The 26,329-nt window shown below is 43.8% G+C and overlaps 1 protein-coding gene across 3 annotated transcripts in view; it reads left to right on the plus strand.

Moving 5' to 3' along the window:
• Positions 1-26,329, plus strand: part of MDGA2 (MAM domain containing glycosylphosphatidylinositol anchor 2) — a 647,298-nt gene that overhangs the window by 529,332 nt on the left and 91,637 nt on the right. For all 3 annotated transcript variants that reach the window (XM_037901392.2, XM_037901393.2, XM_043548875.1), the window contains one exon: positions 24,089-24,237. In XM_037901392.2, the coding sequence (XP_037757320.1) occupies positions 24,089-24,237 (149 nt within the window). The remainder of the gene's footprint in view (positions 1-24,088; positions 24,238-26,329) is intronic.

Here is a 26,329-nt window from a genome sequence, read left to right on the forward strand (position 1 = left end):
TAGCACAGGGAGAATTCACAAGCTAAAACAAAATATAAACTAATGGATTTCCTTGCTTTTTTTTTACAATTTTTGTAATCTAGCTGCTTAGTTCAAGTAGGGCTTTGGGAGATGTATTTTCCCTGCCCTGATTCCTCGCTGACCCAGAGAGAACCAACAAAGAGAACAAAGCAAAAACCTTCCCCCACATATTTGAAAGTATCTTCTCCCCTTATTGGTCCTTTTGGTTGGGTGCCAACCAGGTTACCTGAGCTTCTTAACCCTTTACAGGTAAGGAGGGATTTTATGATACCCTTAGCTGTATGTTTATGACAGCACCTATCACACTTTTATTTGAAGTCAGTTATTCATATGCAAGCCTAGATAGATCAATGGGATAATTGTTTTTTGTTTCTGTTTCATTGTGCACAGACGTACCCATAAGCTGTCTCGCTGCTTTTTTGAATTTTTCTGTATTCAGGTGGTTTATGATTTACCAACCTGCCTCTATTAGGAATGGGGATACATGGAAGAAGCACTGATTAGAACAGAGCTACACACAGCTCAGGTGCAAGGAGCATCGTGGGGCCCGGGTCAGGACAGGCAGGCATTTGGAATTATATGTACAGATTTCGTCAGTGTCATCAATAAACAAATAACTGGCTGTCTATAAGTATCTCCCTCTACCCACCTTGGAAAGCCAATCTCAAGTCCATAACCTCTCTCCTGTTCTTTTGTCTGTTGATTTGTTAAGGGAAAGCCACACCTGCTGAGTGTGCTTTATGCTAAGTTAATTGACTTTAGCTGCTAGAGATGTTCCAACACTTAAGGATACCCACAATTACATAGAAAGTTCATATGGTGTTTGAGTTGCTGCAGCCGGGAAGGGCAATGGTGCAAAACCATGAATTATGGGCCAGATTTTGACTCTTCTTCTCCCCTCCAACCCCACTGAAAGATTTACAGGTAGCGTATATGAATGGGACTGCTTGAGGAGTAAGGCATCTGAATCTGGCACTATTTTCTCCTCCTTTTAGCTCTGCTCCGTGTCTCATATTTCCCATCAGGAGAATTCCTGAAATGTGTCTCGATGGCCCAGATCTAGCTCATAGGCTCATGGATTTTAAAGCCAGAAAGGGCCATCATGATCATCTAGCCTGATCTCCTGCTAATCACAGGCCACAGAACCTCACCCACTCCTGTAGTAGACCCATAATCTCTGGCTGAGTTACTGAAGTCCTGAAATCTTAATACACAAAAAGAAAAGGAGGACTTGTGGCACCTTAGAGTCCTCCTTTTCTTTTTGCGGATACAGACTAACAAGGCTGCTACTCTGAAACCTGTTAATACACAAAGAATCCACCCTTTACTCTAGTTGAAACCATCAAATGACCTGGGCTTCATGTTGCAGAGGAAGGCAAAAAGCCCCCAGGGTCTTTGCCAATCTGAGCTGGAGGAAATCCCCCCCCCCAAACCCAAACATGGCAATCAGTTATATCCTGAACATGTGGGCGAAATCCACCCTAGGAAAGAATTCTCTGTAGTCACTCAGAGCCCTTCCCCTCTACGCTGGCCATCTGAGATATGAGCTCATGGCAGCAGTGGATGGGCCATACACACTTGTAGGCAATCTCGTCATCACAACCCGTCCATAAATTTAGGAAGTTCAGTCGTATGACAAGTTAGCCTGCTATGGTTAAGTGTCTTTCCCTAGAGCAAATGTCATTGCCGTGGCCCTCCAGAAAGACACAGTGAGCTGCAGGGCTCACAGACACACTAGAGGCCAGCCTGTCGTATTATCATGCTCGTGGGATTCGCCTTCTCCCGCACCCCAACCTTGGGAGTTTATGAGGAAATGCCAAGCGTTTGAACATTACTAACGCTACAGCTGCTAAGTGCAATATGTTAAATTTCCTTCCCTTCTCAGAACAAATATTAAATGTCAGGAATAATCATTCTCCCCAGGTAAGTTTTAGAATAGCTAATATGATATATATTAGCAAATGGAATTATTGTAGCCATGAGCAAAGAGCTTTATGCTACTTCCCGGGATACCAATAAGAAAATGAAAAATGGAGGTTAATTCTAAATCAAGGCCAGTTGCCCTACAGCCTAGATTTAAAAAGGTCTGAGCAAGCCTGAATTTGAGGTAGGACCTGAGAATCTGCTGTAGAGCTAAGGTTCATTTAACGTCTAGAGAATATTAGATTTAAATATAGAGCAAGATTGTCAAGTGGATGAACTGAATTATTTTTGAAATTAATTTATTTCCTTATGAAGACAAGCATACAAACTACCTGTAAATCTGAGCTGGCGGTAACAGTGTTTCTGTAAAGGAAGATTTGATTTCAAGCTGACTATAAGTTATTACCTTTCATGTACGTCTAAAGGAATGTTGCCAGCTATAAACTGACTGTAAGATGCAAGCTCTCACGTACGTCTTAATGACTATTGCAGTAATGTTTATATCTTTCCCAAGGACAGGAGAAGACCTTCCTACGGTGTTACTGACTCTGGCAGCCTCACTTCCCACCAACCTATCTGACAATAAGACACCAGCATCCTTTTTAACTGAATGTCTTAAGTCTGATGCTGAAACTCTTTAAAACAAGTCTGGGGACAGATTGTGCTCTGTGACCCATGTGCTCCAGCAGAAGTGGGGCTAAGCCACTGCAGCAGCACCCCTGCTCCAGTGGAGTCCACCCCACAAGTCCAGGACCTCTGCTGGGGAGGGGGAGGAGATATGGTGGTCTTGGGGATGACGCATCGTCCTACCCTGGCTCTGCAGACCTTGCCCAGGAAAGCTAATACAGACCTATTTTGCTGTCTGTCTCTTCTCCCAAGGGCATTCACTATCAAGGAGAGGAGATGTCCATGGCAGGGAAGATGCTGCCAGGGAGCTGGCAGTAGGACCCATGGTGGTCAGCGCTGGGGTGCAGTCATAGAGCCTCCTGCAGATCCCCAATGCTTTGCCTCTGCACCACCCCTGACAGCACAGTAGTGGAGAATCTCCACAGGGAGATCTGACTGGGGTTTTCCATTCAGAATCTCCCCTCCTCGGGTGGGGCCTCAGCTGTCCAATTACCAGCAATTAGAAAGGTGGCCACCCTACACACACCCCAAAAAGAGGCAGCCCCTGCCCTGAGAGAGCTTGCAATCTACATTGTAATCCAGATCAGGATCTCAGCTCCAAATATGTAAATGTTTGTGAGTATTCACCTGCAGTTTGGCCTCCCATACAGATTAGGCCGCTTTGGCAGAACATGGGTTCAGTGTCAGGTTTGGAGTTCAAACTGCCTCTAAAGTTCAGGGATTTTGTCCAGGCCTATCTCCAAAGGGGCCTCAGAAAGGCCCCGGAAATGAGTTTCCTTTGAATACTTGGAGGCACTTGGACTCAAAAGTTTTAGTGCTTACCCTCAGGAAGAAGCCTGGCAGCAAACCAGGGAAGGGGAGAGGCTGCTCTAAACATTGAGAGACAGCTCTGAACGTCCAGGAGCATCAGTGAAGAAATGGTCCTGGGAAATTGCTCAGCTTTTGTTCTGCGATTGAGATTTAAGTACACTGTATGGGCCAGATCCTAAAGTAGGGTAGCACTATTGATGCCAATGGAGATGCCCTGCCCTTACTTTTAACCCATGAACAGTCTCATTGCATTCAGGGCCAATAAATTCCTCCCGTCACTAGCTTGAGTGGTTTTTTTCACTGATTCCTGTAATCAGGATAGAGGAGTGTATTTCATGGAACATAGAAGGTATAAAATAGTCTGGGACCATATGTCTGCTGTTTGCACATCTGTTAAGTTGTAAAACTTCCTGTAAGTTAGCACTGCAATTTAAAAAAATATTTTTGAGTCCCCTTCTAGACACAGCTGGTGTTTGATTTTAATTAAATGACTCTATGACCGTGGGGGTTAAAATAGAATACTATTGAGCCAACAGTATCTCCTCAAACTACAGGAAAAGAGTATAAAGGACACACTTTCCAATTAATGCAGGCTATTGATTTTCATTTGTTTCCTTCTGACTTTGCTACTGGTGAAAAAGCTGGATTGCTGTAACTGACTACTCGGAGACGTGTAACTGGAGCACCTCAGATGCTTGACCAGAGCGATACTATCCATTGTGCAAATCTAATGTAACAAAGACAGTTGTCTTTATCTAACTGGTTGTTCATCAATGTACAGGTCCAAAGCCCATTGTAAGCCATGAAAATGATGTCTATTAACTTTGGTGGTCTATGAAGGCTCTGACTGATTGATCATTAATTTCCGTGGTTCAGCTGAATTAAAACTTGAAATGTATTCATTTATTCACCATGGACTGATGAGAATAGAAAAACCCACCAAATTTGACCTTTCCATCAAAGGTCACAATTCATTTTTATTGACTTTCAACCATTCAAGTGCCCTTTTATGTTAGGGATAGCAATTTCCAAAGGTGATATTAATTAATTCTAAGTTGGGGGTGAGGTCTTCCATTTGGAAAAACAAAGGTTATATGAGGTGGTCAGAGTTATGTTTGTTTTTAAATTCTTTGTTCTGACCAAGAACATTTCCATAAATATGATTATCAAATACACACTACATAAAATAATCAATGCAGTATTAACAGTGCCATCTGAGATTAATTTTGTCCGACAGCAGTGGTGAACTGGCTTGCGGAGTGGGGAGGTGGTGCGTATTCATGCGCGGATACTAGAAACCTAGTGGAAAAACATGGTGGGCCAAGAATATCATTTTGCTGGTATTCCATGTGGCTGAAAGTACTATTTAACAGGTCTACGGGTATTGCAGCCTGTCCCCATGTAAGTAAGCTCCATCAAGGCAATCCCAGTGTAGTTCTTCCCCAAGTGTGATATCAGTATAACCTGCCCACCTGTTTCACAGGGTTCTAATGCACGCCAAAATTGCTTCTTTCCATTTTTACCACACATTATGGGTGGAAAAAATTGCATTGTTACTGAGAGGCTGGAAATCTGCAAATTTAGAAATAAGAAATTAATGGTTTAGGTGAAAGGATCCCTTTTATTCTCCACGGGCGGCTCGCTACAATTAAAATAATCTAAGTAAATAATGTTACAGCTTTGAAAAAGCCAGAGCTCGCTGTAAGTGAACCTTTGTGCTCCAGCTGCTGCTGTCAATAGCCCTATTTGCCTGGAAGGCAAACTTCTGTCATCTCATACTATATAATTTGCAACCATTACTGTACATGATGCAAACCATTTTTAAGTATGTAAGGCTCAAATCTTGCAGATGATAATTTCATACTGTTCCTGTTTAGGTGGAACATTGCCTATTCTAGCAACAGCGAGAGAAATCTTCCATCGTTTGGATGCATAGCGTATCAGCAAAAAGAACAGGAGGACTTGTGGCACCTTAGAGACGAACCAATTTATTTGAGCATAAGCTTTCATGAGCTACTCTTTTTCCACTGAATGCATCCGATGAAGTGAGCTGTAGCTCACGAAAGCTCATGCTCAAATAAATTGGTTAGTCTCTAAGGTGCCACAAGTCCTCCTGTTCTTTTTGCGGATACAGACTCACACGGCTGCTACTCTGACACCTGTCATGGCGTATCAGGTTTTCTGATTGTACTCTGCTGTTCACAGGCCTGAAACATTTATTTTTAAGAAGCATGAATGGGCGAAAACACACTATTTCTCTGCTGATTTTTTTTTTAAAACCCTGCTTGCCAAAAATGTTCTCTCAAGTATTTTAATCCTATAGAGCATGAAGAATTTATGTTAAAGAGTATTTACTAGAGAGCCCTAGAGCATTGCCAATGTACTGCTCTATATAGGATGGCAAGAGCTAAACATTTTATTTAAATATTGATGGTGGGAAGGCGGGAGGGAGTTTAGTCGGTATTTGGTATTTGACTTTCTTCCTCCAAAGTGCTTGTTTATGAGTTTAATATGGGTCACTTTGGACGTTGCTTTCTGGTTGTCTGAGCTGAATACAGCTGTTTCTTCATTAGGAAGCCCTCCATGTACCAGGGTGTGGCGATGCGGCCACTCACCCCTGCGGCGCCTCCTGCGGGCTATCTGAGAATTAGCTCTTTTTTTACCAGCTCCGGAGTGCCCTCTGCCGGTGTCTCGCTGTCGCTGGCCCCCATGTCCCTCCCGGACCCCGTTGCCCTTTTACCTGGGGTGCTGCCCCTCCAGGCAATACCCCAAAGATCTGGATCTCCCCTCCCCGGGGAGCCCCCACCCTCTATCCCCACCTTGCCTCAGCCTATGGGCTATTGCCAGTCACCATCTAGCCCACTTTCACTGGGGCCGACTGCAGTCTGTATAAGCCAGTCACGTAGGCAAGGGAGGTTTTGACCTGCTGCCTTTTCCTGCAACCCAGGATCTCCAGGGGCCTTGTACAAGGCCCTGCAGCCTGGGGAGTTGCCGGCCTGGAGCTCCCCCAGCTCCTCTGAGTTTTCCCCAGCCCTGCTTTACTCCTGTACCCTTAGGCTTCCCAGGCAGCCAGGTCCATCCCCTTCCTCAGGTAGAGGGAGACTGTTTGCTCCTGGCCCACTGCCCTCTTATAAGGGCCAGCTGAGCCCTGACTGGGGTGTGGCAACAGCTGAGGCTGCTTGGCCAATCAGCTTTTCCCCAGCAGCAGCCCTCTCCTGGGCTGCTTTTAACCCTTTTCCCCAGGAGTGGGGCAATTGCCCCACTACACAGGGATATAGGATGGAGACAATCAAAACTCAATGATTGTAAAATGGAGAGAGAGGAAGGAAGTGTGTCCTTCACAGGGAGGAAGCCCAACTGCAAACAGGAAGCACTCTGTCAGGTTTCTCACACATTAAAAAAAAAAAATCCCGAAGAGCTCGCTTTTGATCTAATGTGGAATGAAAACAAATGTTGAAACCTCAACGTTTTTTTGTGAAATGAAATTCTTGTGTTCCGGCCAGCCCTAATGAGCGTTGGCAAGGAGAAGCTGCACTGGCAACCGGAGAGTACTGCTGGACTGCAACCTTGCCAGAGAAGCCTGGATAATGCCTGCTGAGTATGAATTTAAACCACAGAGGAAAATCTTTGAGCCGAGAGCGTGTCAGATAACCAGGAATTCGCATACTTTGAATGTGCCACTGTACACGGCAGGCCTTTTCATGATTCCAGAAGAGTGTAGTTCCCCATGAGCTGTAACTCATGCTTTATCGTGGCTAAGACAATGTGGAAATAAAGCAGCAGCAAAGTGACAGAACAGTTCCACTGGCCCCCCTCTGTTAAGTGCAGTAGCGCTCCTGTATAGCACTTACTCCCAAAGGACCACACTTTATTGGCTACAAATGATCACTTGTCTTGCAAATTTTTCAGGGTTCCGATCTGATCTGGGGACATTTTTTCAGACACTGTCAAAAGCTTCCATTTGCATCGCCTCTTACTTCGATGCTGAGTTTTGCTGCAGATAGATGTGTTGACAAGATATTGTTGTTTAGCAGTCTCTTGGTGACCTTCGGTTCTGCTTTCCGTACAACACCTACTCTAATTCTTACACTGATTCTCCATTTATCAGATCTGTAGCACTAGTTGGCATGCAGCACTGGCCCACACCCCAGTTCTCATGTTTTAAATCCCATTGGATTTCCTTAGTGAGTGCAGCTCAACCAGCAAATAAGTTGCTACTTCCACTGCTTACATAAATTCCACTTTGTTTGCTGCTTCACTATTTTTCTGCACTTGCCAATAACTGATCTTTGTGGGGTGTGTGTATGTCCATCTATTAGTCCTTATTTACTGTGCAGATAAATATGGTCCTTGTATACACCTGAAAGGACTAAGATAAGATGGAATTCTGAACTCCAGACACAGTTCTAAACTAATCTGATTCCTAAGTATTTACCTTTCTAAGTATCTTGAGTCCTCATGCAGGTCATGTATTATGTTGACCAGTTGGGAAGACTGCTCAAAGAAATTTTACAGAGACATTTCATATAACCAATTACAATTTATCTTGAAACTTTTGTAGATAATCAAATGACTGGTTAAGACAAAAATAATAAATTTTAAATCACATTTCAGCTGAGGAGCAATGCGGTCAATTCTCAGCATTGTTTGATTTCAAGGAAAAAGGGAAAATGCTTCTTACAGCAAATATTACACTGGAAACATCAGAAAAGGCAAAATAGTGTGAGTTCTTCCCCAGTTCAGCCAGCAGATGTCACTTTTGGTTATCATTGACAATACGTGATGCGAGCACTGCAGTCCAACCGCTGTAGGTTCACAGCTATCGATTGGTTCAGAAGAATCACAGTGAAAAGAAGGGACAGAAATAAGTAAAGGGAATGCAGAGAATAAGGTGATCCTTTGGATGAAATGTGGGGCATTTCCTAGGACTGCTCAATTTTATGTTAATACAATTGTTGACTGAGACACCAGTTTATTAGTTCGGCGCAAGAGCTTGCTATATTTGCAACTGGTGAATGTTAAATCATTTGAAAAGATCAAATATCTCTCTTCAATCTTTTTTAATCCATTTTCAAAATGAGTCTTTGTATCTGTTTGTTCAGAGATTCCAAAATGATCCTTTCTACACAAAGTGCAAAGCCATTATGTATTATTTGTATTGCGGTAGCACCTAGGAGCCCTCGTCACAGACCAGGTCTGTCTTGGGTGAGGCACTGTACGAACACAGAGCAAAAAGTCTCTCCCTTGGAGAGTTACGATCTAAGTATAAGAGAAGAGACGACAGGTGGAGACAAAAAGGAGGAGCACAATGAAATAATGAGACAGTGCTAGTCACCATGGAAGGCTGTGGTCCTAGCATACCAGCAGCTTAGCCGTTGCAAGTGTGTTTGCTTTGTAGGCATCGCAGAAAGGAGAGTTTAAAGGAGGGATTTGAAAGAGAACAATGAGCTGAGTTTGAGGATGTTTACAGGGAGCTCCTTCCAAGCATGAAGACAGCATGGGAGAAAGCACAAAAGTGCTTCTTTGAAAATGTAACAAGCAGGCAATGAAGGTTGTCATCGTGGGCCAATCAGAGAGGTGAGCTGATATCTAGATAGTGAAAGAGAGATGATTGGGTGAGGAATGGGCCATAAAGAACCCTGAAAGTGAAGATAAGTAGCTTATGCTTGATGTGGCAGAGAAAGGGAAGCCCGTGGAGGGATGCAAAGAGGGGTGACATGGTCAAACTGACCCGATGAGCTAGCAAAATTAACTTTATGGTAGCAAGCCAGAGAAAAGGATGTCACAGTAATTGAGATCATGAGACCCTGAAGTTTTAGCTGTGTGACTGGATAGGAAGGCTGTATCTAAGAGGTGTCTGCAGAAAGAACCTGCCAGATTTAGCCATTGCCTGAATAGTAGGATCTGGGGAGAGGTCTGAGTTGAAGATCACACCCAGGTTACAAGCCTGAGAGACAGGTGAGATGGGGGTAGTGTCTACAGTTATTGAGAAAAGCAGGAGCATGGAGGCTTTGGGAGGAAGAGGAAGAGTTCTGCTTTAGCCATGTTGAGCTTGAGGGCATGACAGTACATCCAGGAGGAGATGTTAGAGGCCATGTCTACATTTGAGCTGGAAGGTGTAGTTCCATCTCGAGTAGACATACCTGATCTGTGATCGAGCCTGTGTGCTAAAAATAGAAGGGTAGCTGCAGCAGTGGGAGGGGCCAGCCATACCAGGTCCAATCCCATTTGAGACCCTAGACACATATTTGGGGTGGGTAGCCCCTCCTGCCATTTGCATCACCATAGCTGCACTTCTATTTTTAGCATTCTAGCTTGATCAAAGCTAGTGAGGGCATGTCTGCTCAAGCTGGAAATTGCACCTTCTAGCGAGAATATATACCCAGAGAGACTGGCCAAGATTTTAGTGTGGAGTGAAGGGCACAGGTCTTCAGTACAGAGGTAAATCTCTGAGTCACTGGCACAGAGATGGTAGTTGAATTTGTTAATGAAATTATCCAGAGACAAGACGTAAAAGGAGAAGAGAAGGGGACCAAGGGCAGAGCCCTCTGGTACCCCGCCCCTGAATGTTTGAGCACGTATGAGGAGGATTCTCTGAATCAGTGGTTCTCACCCTGGGGTACACAGAGGTCTTCTAGGGGGTCCATCAACTCATCTAAATATTTGCCTAGTTTTACAACAGGCTACATAAAAAGCACTAGTAAAGTCAGTACAAATTAAATTTTATACAGACAACGACTTGTTTATACTGCTTTATATGCTATACTCTGAAAAGTAACTATAATATTTATATTCCAATGGATTGATTTTATAGTTATATGGTAAAAATGAGAAAGTCAGCAATTTTTCAGTAACAGTGTGCTGTGACACTTTTGTATTTTTATGTCTGATTTTGTAAGCAAGTAGTTTTGAAGTGAAGTGAAACTTGGAAGTATGCAAGACAAATCAGACTCTTGAAAGGGGTCCAGTAGTCTGGAAAGGTTGAGAACCACTGCTCTGAATGACACGCTGAAGGAATGATTAGAGAGATGAGAGGAGAACCAGGAGAGGACAGAATCATGGGAGCCAAGGGAAGACAAGATCTCGAGAAGAGGAGTTTGGTCAACAGTGTCAAAGACAGCTGATAGATTGAGGAGGATGAAGCACTGGGTCTGAGCTTTGGCTAGGAAAAGGTCATTAGAGACGTTGGCAGTTTCAGTGGAATGCAAGGGGTGGAAGCAGGATTGGAGAGGGTCTAGCATGGAATTGGAAGTGAGGCACTCGAGACAGACATTGTAGACAACCCATCGGGGGGAGGGATAGCTCAGTGGTTTGAGCGTTGGCCTGCTAAACCCAGGGTTGTGAGTTCAATCCTTGAGGGGGCCATTTAGGGATCTGGGGCAAAAATTGGAGATTGGTCCTGCTTTGAGCAGGGGGTTGTACTAGATGACCTCCTGAGGTCCCTTCCAACCCTGATATTCTATGATTCTGTGTTCATTAGTGAAAGGGAGATGGGTGGTAGTTGGAGACACAAGTGCAGTCAAGTAGGGAAGAGATTAAAGCTTGTTTGCATTGTGAAGGGAAAGAACCAGAGAAGAGTGAAAGGTTAAGGAAAAGAGTAAGGGAGCGGGTGAGAGGGGGCAGGATGGGAGGAGGTCCATTGGATGGGTTAGAGAAGGAGAGCAGATGATAACCATCTGAGTCCATGCCAGGGGAGAAGAAAGAAAGAATTGTAGGAGGATATGGGGAAAGGGGACGAAAAGGTGAGGCGGGGTAGGGAATTAAAAATGCAAAAATGTCACTGGGATCATGTGCAATGGAGTCAATGAGGGTGGAGAAGCAGAGTTGCTTGGCCGTGAAGATGGCAGAATGGAATGAGGAGAGAATGAATTTGTACAGGAGGAAGTCCTGGGATTCCTGCCAGGGATACTCCATGATGCACGAGCTGGAGCGGAGGAAGCGTCTGTTGTGGGTGTGCCAGGCTGTGAGATTGGCAGAGACCTTACCATGGGAGAGAGAGGGAGAAGAGTCAAGCATAGAGGAGAGTGAAGCCTGGAGAGAATCAACCGCCCTATGAATGGAAGGAAGGGAGGAGATGGCAAAGAGGAGAGGGTTGAGAGCAGACTAGAAGTCATCAGCACTGATGGAGTGGAAGTCACAGACAGACCGAGTGACAGGGTGTGCAGTCTGACAGGCGATGCAGGAGACCAGCTGATGATCAGAGACAGGGGTTCAGCAACAGAGAGAACAGTGCTTGGTGTAGACCAAGTCAAGTGAATAACATTAAGGCAGGGGTGCTCAAACTGGCGGTTGGGATCCCTCAGGGGGTCGTGGTTATTACATGCGGGGCGGGGGGGGGGGGTTATGAGCTGTCAGCTTCCACCTCAAACCCTTTGCCTCCAGCATTTATAATAGTGTTAAATATGTAAAAAAATATTTTTAATTTATTAGGGGGGGTCGCACTCAGAGGCTTGCTATATGAAAGGGGTCCCCTGTACAAAAGTTAGAGAACCACTGCTTTAAGGGATGAAAATCGGTGTCATATGTGAAAAACCAAGCAAAGATCTTTTACAGACAACAGGAGTTGGATGACTAGATCCCCATTAAAGGAATATTTACACATGTGCTTCACTCCATTTGTATTTAGGACAGCACCTAAACATATGCCGAAGTCTCATTGACTGCCGTGGGACTTCAGCGTGTGTTTCAAGTTAAGTACCTTGAATGTTTTTTCTGGATTGGGGCCATAGCATTCTCCTCCCACAACACCTTGCTGAAGATATACCACGAGGTAGCTTATTCACCAGCATTTTAGAATGTACCATGAAGAGGAATCAAAGTGATGTATGGAAGTAGCTGCACGAGAGATGGGCTAGTGACCACATAAACAGAGTATGGAATAATCGGGGCTTGTACAATCGTGGGGTAGTGTGTCCTGTGGATTTGTCAGTAACGTTGAGGAACTAGAAATGGGAAGAGTTCTGTTTATTTCTTTGTCTGCTCCACTCTTGCATTCTTTACAAAATAGGTAATTCCGAAAAATACTCGACGATTCGTATCCATCAGAAAACAATAATGTTTTAACACCATCTGCCGTAACATTTTCTTTAATACTGTTGAGCTAATTTCCTCTCCTGCACGCTGTCAGAAAAGTGTGTGTGTGTGCATTGTTCAGAAATGTAGATGAACACAGCAAGAAGATTTTGATGCCTAGTGCCATTTGCAAAAAAGCACTGTCACTTCTCCCCCATTTGTGGGTTCTTGTGGGAATATTGCAGATTGTTTTTCTGTACTGGAGGATTTCCATAGAACAGCATCATCGGTGTGCTGGGCTCCAATAGTACAGTGAAGGGTATGCTTGTGTGCGTTAAGTGCCCCTTCTCCCATTGACATTAGAGGGAACTCAGAAGACTCAGCTCCTTGAGATCCATGCCCTGTAATTGCAAAGGGGCAGGGGGAAGGGAGAGACCTCATATTCTGATGGCTGGGTGGCTCATCAGCACATTAGGAATGCCTGAGCTGCTTCAAGTTTACCTTGGCTTAGGGAGGTGAATTGAGAGCACTGGAACTGCTCCCAACATAAAACAAGACCACCTCCTTGCAGCAGCTGGCCTGGAGAGAGGTTTCAGATAGGGAAAGAAGGCAATGTTAACTGATCCCGCCACACTCCCCCAAAGATTCTTCCTAAAGCTTGCCTGAAAATGTGCAATGGAAAATTAAGGTGCTATGTGATAAGGGCCGTGTTAGGCTATTCATTTCCAGGTGATTAGGGCCTATGCAAAGCACATTAAAGTGCATGGAAAGATTTCGATTAACAACAGTGGGCTTTGGATCATGCCCGTGGTGCCCTTCTCATATGGTTGATATGGCTCGGGCCCATGATTTTCAAAAGTGGCTAGTGATTTTTGGGCACCTCCATATTTGGATGGCTGTAAGAGGGTCTGAGTGTCAGAATGTATTACATAGCTATCCTATGAAAATCAGTCTCAAGCTAGCCACCTACAGATTAAGGTACCCCAAATTACTAGCCGCTTTTGAAAATCTTGACCCTGGCAGCCATGACAGCCAAGGAACTCTCATTTGTTTGATTTAGATAGAGGATGCTTCGGGTATCCTTTTAGAATTTCTCTTTCCACGAACAGAACCATTAAAGAATAAATGCTTCCTGAAAAACAAAGTCCTTTGCTCACCATTAATGAACTAGAAATATTAAATTCTCAAGTTTATGTTTCTTGAGATCTAATATTACATTCCTTCAAATTTCTATTCTATCTTTTCTGAGAGAGGAATATATTGCAACCATTTCATTTCAACCATCCTGCAATGATAGCGAGTGGGTAGGCATCTTCTTTAACACTTTCCACATTGAGAGTTATTTCCCTGGAGGGGAGTTCTATTTGTGTATATAGGCTGTTGAACTTGCTGCTGAGATCCTGCTGATGAGACACCAGCAATGCCCCGTGAAAACCCTCTTAGCTCTTACTTGAAATGAAGAACAGAAAGGGGCAAAGACTGTATTCACCAATAATGATGTGTGGCTTTCTGCACTAGGACAACTCACCTGTGGAAAGTGACAGATTGCAGAAAGGCTATCTAGGCCTGAGAACCACTTCCAGGTTTAGATAATTGTGGGGATGTTGTGAGACAGAGCTAAGAAGAGACTGCCTTTCCTTTCCAGAACATTACATCTGAATCCAAGGGAGAGTAAGCCAATGAGCCTGTGTTTTTTTTAACCTGAGTATCTGCTCCAGCTAAAGGTTTGAGTAGTTCCTCTGTGTCTGCTAACGATGACTATAGCCCTATGGGACACACGTTGGTGAAGCAATATTAGCAAACACATCCGAATGTGTATTTGCTTTGATGCGGTAGCTCTGGACAGACGCTGAAAAATCCACAGCCTCCTTTAGCTGTGTGGGAGGCCATGGAATGCCGCCATTCTGTTTCTCTGTCCATCCCTGAATGTTATACAGGTCATCCCAACGGAGCACAATCAAATGCTGTATCCCCCACCGCACCATCACGTATTCCACATGTGCCACGTCATGCGTGGCAAAAAATATTTTAGAAATGTTTTGTAGAGGTGAACAAATGTGTCTGACTATTGTTGAATCCTTCCCCTGGTAAAAGCTGTTGCTGTGAGTCCAACAGTTCGGGGTAGAGCAGAAGAGAATAACTGAAAGCACCTCCACAATTGCTTTAATAGACACAATGACATTAAAGTCTGATCCCTCTAGAGCTGCGAGGGCTAGGTTCTGCTGGGAAGCTGCCCCTTCCAGTGGTACAAAGCTTCCATTTCTACCTCTGCAGAGTTGCTGGTTATCAACTGATGCTATACAGTGATTATGAAATACACTCTCTCCCTCCTTCTCTCTTGTCTCACACACCATGCCCCTCCCTATGTCAGTTGGGCGGCAGGTGGGTGAGGTGGCAGTTTGGTCAGATCAGCAGGGAGGTGGCCAAATCCCGAGAGAGAAAAGCTCATGCCTAGACATGTTGGAGTCAAACCTCTCAGTGCACATAGGAACGCGCTCGGAGGAGAGGGACTCCTTTCCTTCCAGTTGGCAGCCAGGGAAGGATGAAGGGAACTGATTGGCTTTCACAGTCCTCTTCTCAATGTGTAAAGCCTTCCCAAGCATCCGGGGGCCATATTGCTGCTCTCCTTCCCTGTAGCTGAGGGATATTGAGCTGTGTTTCCAGGATGCTAGGGGTCTGACCCATGGCCTGTTTGGGGAATCAGGAAGGAGGTGGTTGGTTTTTTTTTCCATTGGGTCATATTGGCAGAGGCTGGAGGTATTTTTGCCCTCCTCACAACATTGTGGTGTTCAGGTTTAGGTTAAAAGGAGTAAGTACAGAAATGTTAATGCTAGGAGATAATAGGAGAATGCTTTACTTGTCTCGACTAGTGGCTGATGTTCATGCAGCTAAAGAATAAAAGGGCCAGATCCCAGAGGAGAATGAAACCCACAATATGGCTGGAGGATCTTTTGCCTCCGAGGAGAAGGGGAAGGGAGATCTGATTTTTTTTCATAAGCCTTGGAGCACTGGGGAGGTTCCAAAGAACTGAATGAAAGCTAATATTTGAAAGGGTAAACAGAATGACCCAGGTAATTGTAGGCTTGTCAATCTGACGTAGATCATGGACAAAATAAAGGAATGGCTTGAATGGGATTCAAGTAAGAAAGAAAAAAATTAGAATAATATAATTAATGCCAATGAACATGTGTTTATGGAAAATAGATCTTGTCAAACTAATTACCCTTTTCTGAAAAGATTGTAAATTAAGTTGATAAAGGTAACAGTGTTGATGTAGTATAGATCTCTGTATGGTGTTTGACTTAGCACCACACAACATTCTGAATAAGAAACTGGAAGAAAACAAAATCAACCTGGTATATATTAGGATTGGTCCTGCTTTGAGCAGGGGGTTGGACTAGATGACTTCCCTGAGTTTCCAACCCCCTTCTATGATTCTACATGGATTAAAAACTGTCGGACAGATCTCAGAATGTTACCGTAAATGGGAACCTTTGAGTGGGTGTGTTTCTATTGGGTCCTCCAGAGACTGGCTCTCGGGCCTCCACTATTTAACATTTTCATCAATGACCTAAATGAAAACATAACATTATTACTGATAAAGTTTACAGATGACATAAAAATTGGGAGCGTGGTAAATAATGAAGATAACAGGTCACTGATACAGGGCAATCTGGAACACTCGGTAAACTGGACTCATGCAAACAGTGCTTCTTTCAGTACAGCCACATGTAAGGTCATAAATGCAGGCTCTACTTACAGGATGAGGAACTCTATCCTGAAAACCAGTGACCCTGAAAAAGATTTGAGAGTCATATGGGATTAGCTGAACCTGAGCTCCCAGTGCGACACTGTGGCCAAAAAGGCTAGTGCAATCCCTGGATGTATAAACAGGGGAATATCCAGTGGGAATAGAGAGATTATTTTACTTCTGCATTTGGCATTGGCCCAACCACTGCTGGAATACTGTGTAGAGTTTTTGTGTCCACGATTCAAGAAGGATGTTGATAGATTTGAGAGGGTTCAGAGAAGAGCCACGAGAATGATTAAAGGATTTGAAAACTGCCTTAAAGTGATAGCTTCAAGGAGATCAATTTATTTAGCGTAACAAATAGATGGTTAAGGGTGCCTAATCAGTCTGTAAGTACCTACAAGCGGAATAGAAATTTAATAATAGAGGGCTCTTCAGGGTAGCATACAAAAGGTATAACAAGATCCAGTGGCTCGAAGTTGAAGCTAGAGAAATTTAGACTGTTTAATAAGGTGCAGACTTTTCACAGTCAGGGTAATGAACCATTAGAACAATTTCCCAGTGGTTGAGATGGATTCTGCATCGCTGGAAATTTTCAAATCAAGATTGGATGTTTTTTTCTAAAAGGTTATGCTCTAGTTCAAGCAGGAATTAATTCAGGGAAACCCTACAGCCTTTGTTACACAGGAGATCAGATTAGATGATCACAATGCTCCTGTTTTTATAATCCATGACATCTTCACAGACTGAGAGCCTTCTTGGCATCCTCTACCCCCTTTGCAGAGGGTGGGGGGCAGAAGAGGATTCAGAAGTGAGCTGAATCCTGGAGTTAAGATGATGAGTGTCTACCCTGAGTTATTGGTTATACGTTGGAAGCCCTGTAACCCTGCGCTGATCCAGTTAAATTCCTGGTATGTGAGAGATGGTGGATGGATAGCAAGTCCCTTTCCAGTTGTTAAATTCATAAAGTCGCATCCTGCTTCTTAAATCTGTCCATGTCTGTCTTTCATTCACCTGTATGTCCTGATCCATCTAAACATTGTCTGGAATAACATTTCAGCAATGTCTCCCAGCTATAAATAGCATACACTACAATAGTTTAGGTTTCAGAGTAGCAGCCGCGTTAGTCTGTATCCGCAAAAAGAAAAGGAGGACTTGTGGCACCTTAGAGACTAACAAATTTATTTGTAGCTCATGAAAGCTTATGCTCAAATATATTTGTTAGTCTCTAAGGTGCTACAAGTACTCCTTTTCTTTTTACAATAGTTTAGTTACTCAATTTTAAGAATCTGAAAAGTAAGTATTCACCTTGCTTTTCTGCTGTTATTGATGGGAAAGAAACCTGTATTGTTAACAGGGTTATCCTGGGGTTGTTGTTTGTAGGTAACATCACTGCTGGAGACAATGAATGTGCGCTATAATGACATTACTGCTAAGAGACACATGCTGGTCATGATTCCCATGTTGCAACTCTTATGACATCAGTGGGACTTCTGTGTGCAGATCAAAGGCTGTGAACATGTAAAGGCCACGATTAGATAATATAAGTGCTGATTAGTAGGCAGATGAATAAAAATATAAACAATCTGCTAGAATCTAACCCTAGAATTTCCATTCTGTATTACTCTGAACACAGCCCAGACGCATAAGCTTACGTGAGGCTCCCATATACGGAAAGGAGGAAAATCCTTTCCAGGCTTTGCTGCATTTCATTTAAGCATATTTGACTTGTGCTGCTCTGTTAGAAATGACTCTGTTGACCCATGTGGAGTGACAGGAGGTTTATATAAACAGCCTAATTTCTGTCCCAGTGATGTGCTTGCTTTACAACAGAGACAGGTCCCTGCTGCGATGAAGACTTGCCGTAAGTCTCATGTTCTAGGATGCTGATGGTCTGAGGAGCCAGACCCACATTTCAAACCGCAACAGAAGATATGGGAGGCAACCTGGGCTTCTTAGGGGACAAGGGGTCAGAGATTTTGGGCAGGGGAGGTTTAAAATTTTAACCGCAAAGTTCAGCACTTGGTTCCCCCAAATAGCCCTTTCCAGTCCAGTATACTATCCCCACCTCATCTGACTTTCTCTGGGATGGACTCTTCTCTTCCACCTAAGCCCTTTATCCATCATGTCCGTATGTTCAATCCAGCTTACCCAGCGCACCCTGGCAGACACTGCACTGGTGCCTGCCCTTTGCTCAGATTGTGGTGTTTTCTGGGTGTGCACTGAGCAGTGAACAGATCAGTGAAAGAACCAGACACAATATGGTATCACTCTTACGAGCAAAACCTGTATTCTGTGCTCTCCATAACTTTCCCTCACCCTCCAAATCGTAGACCTTTTGGGGTGAGATTTCTCACACTTGATCTCAGTTCAGAAGTGTGATTTGTATGTGTTGTTTTCCGGATCGCTTAGAGAAAACCAAACCCTCTCCGATTTATGGTGGCAGTTCACTAAATGCAAGAAGCATCTGCTGCTACAAAAAGCACATCTGTTTTTATTACAAAAATGTAATATCAGAGGAAAATGGTAGCACTGATTTTTTATGAAGTATCCCCAGGTTTTGACCAATCAACATGCAGACCAGGTAGATTGCAGTACTTAATTATGATTGGGGGAGAGTTCCACTAGGGGCTGTAACATGTAGTGATGACATTTTGACCTGGGAACCCCAGCCAAGGACAAGGCTCCAGTGTGCTAGTCACTGTAATCCATGTTCAACCTTTTCGGCTTTATTACAGTTTGATACGAAAACACTTCCCTGCCTCTGCACTTCGATACGTAATCAAGTTAGTCGTTTCTTTTAAATGCCCAGGTAACTTAAAGTGGTTTCAGTTATAAAACTTGGCAAGTATGTGGGGCCAAATCTTCAGCGGCATTGGCGTAATAGAATGCAGCTGATGAGCAGGGGGTTGGACTAGATGACCTCCTGAGGTCCCTTCCAACCCTGATACTCTATGATTCTATGACCTGGTCCATAGCTCTCCATAAGGAATGTGTGTTTTAATTTTTAAAAGGGATTGAGAAAATAGGGACCTCATAAATGAGAGAGAATTGTATCCCCCATACATATCGGACGATATTGTCCTTACTGACACCGGGACATGCTGGGACAGTTCCCATTAAAGTCAATGGAAAGATGCCCACTGCGTTGAATGGGGACTGGGTTAGCTCTGTAGTGTACAGTTATGCATTGATATCCATAACACCCTCTCACGTTGCCCAGCAACTGGCAGTGCGGATTCCACATACCCTAGGGCTGTGCACCCCAGACTGCAGCGCATGTAAGAGTGTATCCAGGTAAAGCAGGAGAGGCGCACGACCTTCTGTGATCATTCTGAGATCATCACAACAGGAGACCCAGCAGAGCAAGGAGGAGATCATTGCCAGGAGGGAAATGGGGAGATTCGGGACTAGTCCTCCCAGGAGTCTCCAACTTATGAGTGGTTACAGACCCTTCCTGGCTCAGTGGCCCATATGGGCATGGATTGAGTAGTCCCCTCTTAACACAAGGGAATGGCTGGCTGTGACTATGTGTAACACCTCAGAACAGGTCAGTGAGCTAGTTCTTCATAGACTAGATTGTTTTCCTTCCTTTACACTGCTGCATCCTGGCATTTAATCTTTATTTGGCCAAATGTCATTGCTGCAGTTATTGGATCATTTATCTCCACTCTCTGTATAGTTCCAAGGACGGTCTTTGTTGACTAGCGCAGTCTGCCGGAAGCAGCACAATTGCACTGCTGCAGATTTGCATTTATTATGCATCTGTCCTAGCTCAAAGCAAATGATTTCAGTGAGGGCTTAGATCTCCAAGGCCCAAGTGAACCATCTTAAAAAGAGAGATTTGGTGAATTCCAAAACAATAACCAGCTTTCTGGTGCTACTAAATTTCACAAATCAGGTGTTTAAAGTTGTGGTGTTAAATTTTCATTAATAAAAGAAAGCTTGTGCGTTAGGATGGAATTTGAAGTATACAGCTCATCACGAGTCCTCGTTATATTAGAAAAGGTGACTGTGTTCCACAAGTACCCACACTGTGACGAGAGTCTGATAATGTACCCATTTTGTAGGCCCCTGGAGATGCCATTATGGTCATCTGCAGTCGTGTGGGGAAGATTATTATCTGTGTTCAACAAAACTGTACTCAATAAGGGTAGACACAGGAAAGGTGTTTAAACTCCCGTGTGACTTTTTCCTCTGAAAGATAAGTATGAGCCCAAGTAATAAAGGGTCAATATGCAACATCAACATATTTGTCTGTCCCTGGCATAACATGGCACCAACCGAATGGAACATTACAAAATATGGGACTTTTTCATACAGTTAGTTCTAAACTTTTCCTCCAGCAACTACTTGTGATAGCAATAATGTCCGCAGCCTAGGAGCTTTCCCTGGGAACTGACTGCGGTTCCTAGCTCTCACTTTCACATCAGGGGGTCATTAATCCTCAGGAAATGCCATGGGCCTTCATCGTTATTGCTGAAATAAATATCAGGGTTACGTGTTTTGTGTAGTGTAGTTTGGGCCAAAGGATTTTGTCTTTTCTCGTTATATTTTTTCATCTCCCATTTCATTTCCCTTTTTCACTTTTCCCTACCTTACTGGCTCTCCGAAGCAATGATGGCCGTTTGTATAGATGGGCACTATGGTTATGAGTGGTAATGAAGCCAAAGACCCTAACACTAGAGTGAAAGGAGAGCGCCTTCAGCTGTGCTATAGTCATAAGCTGTATACCATCTTTGCAGGGGACAGCTACTAGAGGGAGACATGTCCGTACATGCTTGGCCAGTGCATTATACCTTCACAGTATTGTAGTTCCTTCAGTCCTTCATACTACTTAATCCATTGACACACTCTGAAAATGCCTGACCCTCAAACTCCATTTGGTTATGCTGGGTTCAGAGACCAAGATGTCTAAAACCTACCCACCCTGGCTATCTCCTTCAGGCTGACTTGAGCCGCAGACTAGCTTGGACAGGTTGCTAGCTGTACTACACACGATTAGTGCTAGAAGTTCTCTCTGTATAATTTAAGTTGCGACTCATTTCCAGTTGCGAACTTAGTCTTGATCCTCCCCTTCCCCAGGCGGGCCAAAATCAAGCCAATCTGCCTGAAATGTCGCCCATGTTGAGTGAAGTCTTCGTCCCATTAAAATCAATGGTAAAACATGCATTGACTTCAGTAGGGCTAGGATTTCACCTGTGGTCTTCTACCAGATTACAACTTCATTTAATTTTCATAATGTTTGTGGGTAATTAGACAAAGGTGACATTAAAGAGTGTTTTGAAAACACATTATAATCTCTGTGAAATCTGATATGAATGTTATAATGTGCACAGCCGCAGTCTGCAAACATTGACATGTCGGTGGGTTTGGACACAGAAGAAGGGAGATCAGGATGACAGAAGCAGGAAACAAGGCCTGGAAAGGTCTGGCCTAGAACAGGGTTTCTAAGAGCACCAGATCACCAAGACTAATAATTCTCATGGACTGTTTTGGAGTACCTAATCCCATGAAGGTCCCTTACATCCTCTGAGCACAGGCTCCAGTGGAGATTTTAATCCACACAATGAGAGTTGCAGTTGTTTACACTACACTAATATTTCATGACATGCAAACGCATTCAATCTTTCATAGACTATATGGTTTAGCAATCTGTCTCGGAACATTTTGTAAAGTTTCTTAAATACTTGAGGAAATTCCTGGACAAAAACTTTGTTAAACTTGAAGGGGTTTATTTTTCAAATTTTACCTGAACTTAAAACTTTTTGGCTGTTTAATGTTTCTTTTGATAAAAATGAAATGTTGTTTTAAGAGTCACAACTCTCATTCCAACACAACCAATTTCTGTTTGTCTGAGAACTATACTAATGCTGACATTGTAGGCAGAGCTGTGCAGAGGATAGAGGTTCCATTTCATGAAGTATTTTGAGATTTCAAAATTTGACTTCATTCCTAATTGGAATGAAAATTGTAAATTTTCAAATTCTCCATAAAGGAACATTAAAAAATCAGTCAATTTTTGTCAATCAAAAAAGGTGCTTCTATAAAAATCAAACTGTTTTGTTTTGATTTTGACTTTTTTAAATGTATTATTTTATAATACAAAATCAGAACAATCAAGACCAAAAAATCAATTTGCAGATTCCAAGACCCACAGAGACCACTGTGGTCATGTAGCCTGACCTTCTGGACAATGCAGGCCACCGAACTTCCCTGAAATAACTCCTGGTTGAACTAGGGCATATCTTTTTTAGAAATCAAATCTTGATTTAAAAAATTGCCAGTAATGGAGAATCTACACCCTTTTCAAAAAGAAAAATTGAAATTTTTCATTATGAAAATGCTGAAACGTCGGATTTTGACTTTGTCAGACTTTTGGGAGGCAGGTGTTCGTCTGAAATGACATTCGAGCAAAATTGATCTGATTTTTCAAAGCATTTCAGTTTCAGCAGACATGTATATTCCAACAGAATTATGGTTCTCTCCAAGTTTCTCCAACCAGTTCTAATTGTAAGCAAAGCATCTCCTCCTTCACTGAGAAAATAAGTTGCATGTAAAGATGTTAATGGCATTTCTGTGTTTGAGTCAAGAAATACCCTAAGGCGATTGCATCCTAATAAGAGCTCAGATATCATTTCATCAGATGGACAGCAAATCATATTAGGCTTTTCCTAATTTAAGGAACAAAAATTCATACACTATGGTAAACTGTTGGTATATCACAGTGCATTTCAAAATGCCACGTCCAACTCTGTGTTTATTGTGCAATATCTGCGTATGTATCTAAATAATGTACTGTGGATATAACCATACGTTTCTGGGACTAGGACTGAAGTATGGAGCGGAGGTATTGTATTTCCAGATCAGGGTACATGATGTCATTTGGAATGGATTGTTGTGTGTGGTAGCTGGAGTTAATGTATTTGCTCTGACAGAGAATCTGGAGCAGGGGTGGGCAAACTACGGCCTGCGGGCCGTTTTAAGCTGGCCCATGAGCTCCCACTGGGATGTTGGGTCAGGGGGCTGCACCACACGGCTAGGGCCCGCTCCGGCACTCCAGCTGGGGCCCCGGGTCGGGGAGCCTTACCACACGGCTCCTGGAAGCCACAGCATGGCCCCGCTCCAAGGGTTGGGGGCCACTCCACCCGTAGGAGCTGGAGAAGGGACATGCTACTGCTTCCAGGAGCCACTTGAGGTAAGCGCCGCTTGGAGCCTGCACCCCTGAGCCTCTCCCCATGCCCCAACCCCTACCCCAGCCCTGATCCCCTTCCCACTCTCTGAACCCCTCAATCCCAGCACAGAGCATCCTCCTGCACCCCAAACCTCTCATCCGCAGCCCCACCCCAGAGCCTGCACCTCCAGCCGGAACCTGAACCCCTTGCCGCACCCCTGCCCCAACTCTGATCCCTCTCCGAACTCCTCGATCCCAGCACAGAGCACCCTCCTACACCCCAAACTCCTCATCCCCAGCCCCACGCCAGAGCCTGCACCCCCTCCTTCACCCCAACCCCAAATTCTGTGAGCATTCATGGCCCGCCATACAATTTCTATTCCCCAATGTGGCCCTCAGGCCAAAAAGTTTGCCCACCCCTGATCTGGAGGCATAATAGTCTGAATATCCAATGTCAGTCACTTTAGCCATGCAAGACCTCTTTGTAGAAGATTTTTTTATTTAGCAGACCAATTTTCTCCTGGACCAAAAATGACACTTGAGAATTATTTTTAATAACAAAGGAGAAATGAACAATCTTAGTCCATTTTTTCTCAAGGGGTGAGAAGTGTAAAGATAGACTTGAGATGTGCTTTTTGAAGCCATGTAGCAAAAGGGCCCTTCACAAAATGGTGCTGTAGCAGCTGAATAAAAATTGCAGTTGAAAAATGGAAGCATTATTTTGAGAACTGTTTTATCATTCCGTGTTTTTGTATGTGTGTATTCTGCAGGCAAAGCCTATGCCCCCGAGTTCTACTACGACACCTACAGTCCCCTCTGGCAGAACAGACCCCGTGTTTACTCCTACAGCCTGCAGTGGACTCAAATGAACCCGGATGCTGTGGACCGCATCCTTGCATACCGTTTAGGGATTAGACAGGTGAGGTTATAATTTGCTTCTTACAACAGGTGCCTGTTTGCTGTACTGCCCTCTGTGAGAACTGCCCTGCCCTTTGTGTTCATCTTATCTTGTGTGAAGCTCAGAATTTGTATTTACCCTGCTTTGAAGATTTGCTGCTGTTCTGCAAAGGCAGTCCCGAACCACTTACAAATCCTTGCAAATAATTCGCATATTTCCAGTGTGACAACACAGAGATTAAAGAGGTATTCCTCAGGGGGTTTAGAGGAGGTTCAGCTCGAGAGATACTAGAAAGATTACCTGAAAGAAACTTGCAATCAAATTCAACTTTTTATGTCTCGCCATATATCTATGTATCTTTTGCTATGTCTCCCTATAAAGATAGATAAATACAGAGATAGTTGTATCTTTCATACACAGGCAGCTTGTGGTCTTTGAGCTGTTGAACACCTTACTTAAACACACGTAACTATATAGCCCTTGTGATTTTGACATTTTAGAACACAACTGATGTAGTGAAGGGTGGACAGCACCAGCCCATCTGCAGAAGAACTCTTACATTAATATACGAAAGTTAGCAGTCCGAATTAGTCTGTCATTTGGGAATTTTCAAAGCAATATCAGCTATCTTCTAATAAGGTGACTGCAATAATTAAACTAGCAGAGCAAAGCTGTACCCTGCTAAACTGTCATTAACAGGCAATGCCTCCTCTTACTCCCACCCATAACACGTGGCCAAACAGACGGATGTTTTTGTACTTCTGCACTGGTCTCAGTACGCCTGACCTAAACCTTGGAAGTCTGTGTTCTAAACTACAGTATATTATTGCTGGTGATTATGGTCCTCTTGGATTCTGGACTACTTGTATGTGCTAGCCCTACAGAAGTACTGTAGCTTAATCATCATATGAGTTGAGGACATTTTGATCTATGATATTTCTACACATTGTAGAGGGCAAAGTGCCTGATTCCAAAACATCCTTGTAGAATGGGTTCTTCCTCAGCCACGAATACTTTCTCAGTCCAAGTTTTAACCTACTGCTGGCGGAGAGGTGACGTACAGGGTGAGGCAGGCTGTCTTCCCTTCTGAATGAATGTATCATACCTGTGATGCCCCCAGAGCTACCAAGTCAAGCTGCAAGTGCTCTGAGCTCAAACTTACACTCCAGTCTCCTACGTGAGTAAGGCTCTAAGATTTCTGGTTGAAAGGTTGCAGTCGTAGTTGGTTAAAGGGCTAGTTTTGGTGTAGCATGCAGTATGCCTTCCAAAGCAGGACAGCCGTACAGAAGAGACGCTGTGGGTCCTGATGGGTTTTTGAAGGCAAGCATGATGGAGGAGGGGCCGGGCCAAATTTCAGTTGGTGTGGTGACCCCGCGAGTGAGTGGTGTTGCGACTTGGTGTACAGCTTCACATAACCGCGCAAATTTGCAACTATAAAAAGCTGTGCTTGTGTCTTCCTTACAGCCTTGTACATGGTGGACTGAATCAAGCGATTGTGCTGGCTCTGTCATGTTTGATATTAAATTGTTTTACGAGTATCAGTGGTTCGTGCCTTTCTTACAAGGGACTGCCACTAATTGTTTCGGAACGAGAAGGTTTGATGACATTGTACCTAAGATAACAGATGTGTGCTGAGGGAATACGGGTCAACTGCTGAGGATGATTCTTAAAGAGAAACCTTTGTAAAATTATAAAGTGCAAAAGTATTTCTTCAGCCATGAATGTCTTACAGTCCTTTTACCGGGCTGAATTTTTCATGTGCTAAAGCGTGCATATGATGTAAGCATGTTTCCTGTAACGATTAACCAATATATTTGTGCTGTCGTGAGTGTATGGCTCATTTGCATCGGGTCTAGAATAGGTCAGAATGGTTTTGGGACAATGACTGTCACACTCGATAGCTTGGTGGTTAGGGCACTGGCATGGGAAGTGGGAGACCCAGGCTATAGTCCCTGCTCTGTCTGATCCAGAAATCTTATGGTTAAGGCACTGGACTGGGACTCAGGATATATGGGTTCAGTCCCCAGCTATGCCACTGGCTTCAGGACAGCTGCTCTCAGTTCCTGTAGCTTAGCGAACAGAGCACTGGACTGGGACTAAGGAGACATGGGGG

Source organism: Chelonia mydas, chromosome 6, assembly GCF_015237465.2.
Source record: "Chelonia mydas isolate rCheMyd1 chromosome 6, rCheMyd1.pri.v2, whole genome shotgun sequence".
Taxonomy (NCBI): Eukaryota; Metazoa; Chordata; order Testudines; family Cheloniidae; genus Chelonia; species Chelonia mydas.